The 4,087-nt window shown below is 44.7% G+C and overlaps 1 protein-coding gene across 1 annotated transcript in view; it reads left to right on the forward strand.

The window, feature by feature from the left end:
* Positions 1-3,813, forward strand: part of LOC123164435 (G patch domain-containing protein TGH homolog) — a 13,765-nt gene extending 9,952 nt beyond the window's left edge. Inside the window, exons 16-17 of the mRNA XM_044581917.1 lie at positions 1,497-2,402; positions 3,524-3,813. Coding sequence (XP_044437852.1) covers positions 1,497-2,285 — 789 coding nt within the window. The 3' untranslated portion in view covers positions 2,286-2,402; positions 3,524-3,813. The remainder of the gene's footprint in view (positions 1-1,496; positions 2,403-3,523) is intronic.
* Positions 3,814-4,087: the final 274 nt, after the last annotated feature.

Raw genomic sequence — 4,087 nt, forward strand, 5'->3', positions numbered from 1 at the left:
AGAATGTGGTGCATCGGGCTGAAGAGCTCCCACGCCCGGGGCTCGCGCCGCCCGTCCCCGACAAGCTGCTCTGCCTGCCCGTCGCTAGGGTGCGAGCACGGGAGTCTGTCGTAGGCCCCTTCACTATCGCTATCTCTCATGGCCGCGAGTCATGACCGCGTGTGACCTGGGCGGCGTAGTCCTTGCCGGCTGGGGTGGTGTGATGCACGGGACGCGGCACACATGTGCTAGGTGGCGATGCCTGGGACGGTGGGGGCTGAGGGCGGTGAGAGGCGGAGGGGAGTGGTGCTGGTGGCAGCTCGCGGGGCGGCCAGAAGAAGGTGGGCCGGCGGCCGGCGAGGTGGGATCTGTGGCTCCATGGTGGAAGCAGAGGGGAAAGGGGTTGGCGGCGCTCTTGGGGAGAAGACGCCTACGCGGAGGGAGGAAGGCTGGTGGGCGATCTGGTCGGGGGAGATGACGGACCCGGAACGAATTCAGGTTCGGATGGGAGCCAGGAGAGACTGGAGATTTTCCTTGGCCGCCTCCAGCCGGAGTAAATATACTCGTGGGATAGGCGCTGGAGTAAATTTTTTACTCCACTAACCGGTTTAGGGGATCGGCTAGGTACGACATAGAGGAGGATATAGGCGCTGGAGTAAAAATTTTACTCCACGAACCGGTTTAGGGGATCGGCTAGGTACGGCATACAGGAGGAAAACCGAAATTATCCTCCCTTATAGCCAGATAGGGGATCGGTTAGAGTTGGCCTAAATCGGTAACCTTAAATCCTTATACCATGCATGTATGACATCTTGTTTATTAACATAATTAGTGCATTCTATTTTCCCTTTAATAAATGGAATAGTAGATGCAATGCTTCATAATGGGATGTTGTCATTTTTTATCTGGTAGAATCACCAATTTAAGTCTGATGCCAGGTATGGGTTCTGATAGTTGTGTTTACACTCATTTCTTGCGCAGATTCAGATTTGCTTAGCTGGTTGGTATCTTAAATGTGGGGTTGTCAGAGAACTTGGACAGTTGTCTAGGCTTCCTCTTTAAGCCTGTAAAATATTTCATGTTTAGAAGAGCTTAAGCCTATATGGTGGCTTAAGCTGCTCCACAGGTGGACGTGATCCTATTGTGCATGCCAAGTTTCCATAAAATGTGTAAAAAAATCATGTATGTACAACATACTATGCATACGCACTTGCAAAAATAAGATCATTTGTGTACTGTACAAAAAGTACAAGAGGCGAGATACTAGCAGAGCAACTATATGTGCACAAATTACTTTCTTACAGTTCACAAATGGTCATATTGTATAGCATGTTGTGCATCTGTGAATTTTCTGTATTTTATTTAGACACACAAATTACAATTTATGATGGGTGATGTGGGCGCAACAGTTGCTGATTTTGATTCCACAGTTGTCTATGTTGTCAATTAGGAAATGGTTAATTGGACTTGAGGGTTCTGTACTTCTGTACTGACAAGTTATTTGTTGCGCTTTCCAGGCAATCTTTTCTGATGATTCAGACGATGATATGGACGAACCTCTTAACAATCAACAAGTGGACCCAGTGAAGACGAGTGAAGGTGCCAACATGGCTCTTAATCGTCTTGTTGCTGAGGATTTCCTGGAATCTTTGGGTAAAGAACTGGGATTGGAGGTTCCTCCAGAGAAACCTGCCCAGCCACCGAATGTATTATTTAGATCAGAAATCCTTCCAACGGCTGATGCAAGTGTATCTAGGAATGGCCAGACATCTACTTTTAGGGAGATAAAGGAGAACGAGGGTTCTTTGGGTTTGATGGAAGCTGCCAATGGTAATGGGGACGATCCTTCATCCAATGTCGAAAAGCTTGATTTCAAATATGAGCATAGTGCTGACATAGGCCGGTCACACTCTTTACATCGTCAGATTCGGAACGGTAGTCCAGAGTCTGATACTTCTATTGAACGGCATAGGAGTAGGAAAAGAAGATCCCATCATCGAAATCGGAGTCCAACACCAGATTCTGGTTCTTCTGATGAACGACGTAGTAGTAAGAAAAGAAAGTCACATTCAAGGCATAGAGCAGGCAGGAGTAGAACTCCTGATGGCGATTTGTCCTCTGACAGCCAAAGGAATAAGAGAAAACGTCGGGAGAAAAGGAGTCATCAGACCCGCATGTCTGACAGTGATTCTAGTGATCATGAATACAAGGAAAAATATACATCTAGTAGTAGAAGATCATCTGATAAAGACAGAAGTAGAAAGCATTCTAAACACCGCAGGCACAGAAGAAAAGACTCTGCATAATGTTCTTGAATACAGCTACAGGAATATATGGCTGCAAACGAAAGAATTCACACTAGCTTCTCCAGATCATCCAAGTTGGTGAAAATGTTGGGCCCGATACTGAAGTGGATGTTTATAGTAAGCATTCTAAACCAACCTTATGTTTTTGTTCTTGTGTACATGGTATTTTGAGTGAGCTGTTATTTTACCTGCATATGGTATTTTATATTTATAATGGTGGAAGATCCTTTCTTGTCTTCAATGTACGTGATGCTTCGTGTTGTTATTTTACCTAAGCATGCCTATCACTTTCTTGTCCTTCACTTCAAATTGTTATCCTACATTTTCTGCACTTACTTCAAGAATGGACAAATAGCCTTAAAAGATTGGGAGATCACAAATCCTGGCAGAGCTAGAAACAAAACCATTCTAGTGTTTTTGTCGAACTATAAGTGGAAGCAAAAAGAAAAAGGAAAATTCAAAGCTTAAGTTGTGTGCTAGCGCCGCTAATTTGATCCTTGTTGGTTTGGTCTTCCAAATGGTGTTTTGGGCCAAGCTGGTATCCTGTACTCCCTCTGTTCCAAATTACTTGTCGCAGAAATGGATGTATCTAGAACTAAAATACATCTAGATACATCCATTTCTGCGACGAGTAATTCGGAACGGAGGGAGTACATACCTGGGCAGCACTACGAGGTCTGCTTTACAACACTTCCCTAAGTCAACTGTGTTGCTTCGCTCCATGCAAACTAATGTGTCCTACACTTGCATTTCGGACTGTTGCGGTTAGCAAAGTTATATTAATCTTAAAGAAATTGCATATAACCAGTGAAAGTTATCTTTGTGTTACTTGAAGCCCAATTCCAAAGGGTTACGAGGCTAGTTGTGTTTTCCATCCAGGAGTTGCTGAGTTTGGCAGGAAACTAGCTGGGAATGGGCTTGGTTTGAGCCAAACTGTGGCGACCTGAATGTTTATAGTTTTCTAGTTTATTTACATCTCTTGGTGAACATGATGCTTTCTTCATAAGAAACACAATGCAGTCGGATTTGGCTGATAGATGTTGCCGGGTTTTTGGATAGTCATTCTTTGAGTTACAGGCCTGATGTGGCTTCTGTCTTTTGTGTCTTGATTTCCTCCTGTACGACCCTTATTATTACCTAACTTTGTGGCATTTCTGTTGAGCAAGGAAAACTAGTGTACCCTTTTTTTTGTTCTTTTTTTGCGGGTTAACTAATGTACCCGTTTTGTGTTGTTGCAGTCACAAGTTGATGCCGTGTTATCCAGTCATCCAAAACTATTTGATGAGCCTGGAAGCTTCTTGCGTAGTAGTTACTGAGATTCGGGTTGTGCGTGCAGCCTTCCTTTGTATGTGGAGTTTCTGTTGCCATCGTGCCCCTACCTCCTGTTGTGTTGTCTATGTCATGTCATAAATTCGTTCCGTTCCGGAAGACTGTCTCTGAGGACCCTTGTACAACTCAAACTGCCAGACATGAACAGGTGTAAATAGAAGAGAATTGGGTTGTCATTAACATAGTATTTAGATTTTCATTTTCGGTGGTGTTGTTTTCAGTTACAAGTACTGTTTCTGTCATGCCAACACAATGTATATCGGTCTAGGACAAGAAAGTTCGTTCTCCGTGTTGCTTGTGTGCTTGCGCACCTGTGGTGTTGATGCAAATGCCCAGCGAAACAGCAACCATAAGCAGGTAAAGAGCTCGGACGCCAGAATGAAGCCTGGCGAAGCACCCGTGCACTAGCACATGAGCGTATGGTAACGTCATCATGTAGACATGACGAGGACCGGTGTCGAAAAGGCGCGCTC

The sequence above is a fragment of the Triticum aestivum genome, chromosome 7D (genome assembly GCF_018294505.1).
Source record: "Triticum aestivum cultivar Chinese Spring chromosome 7D, IWGSC CS RefSeq v2.1, whole genome shotgun sequence".
In the NCBI taxonomy this organism is placed as follows: domain Eukaryota; kingdom Viridiplantae; phylum Streptophyta; class Magnoliopsida; order Poales; family Poaceae; genus Triticum; species Triticum aestivum.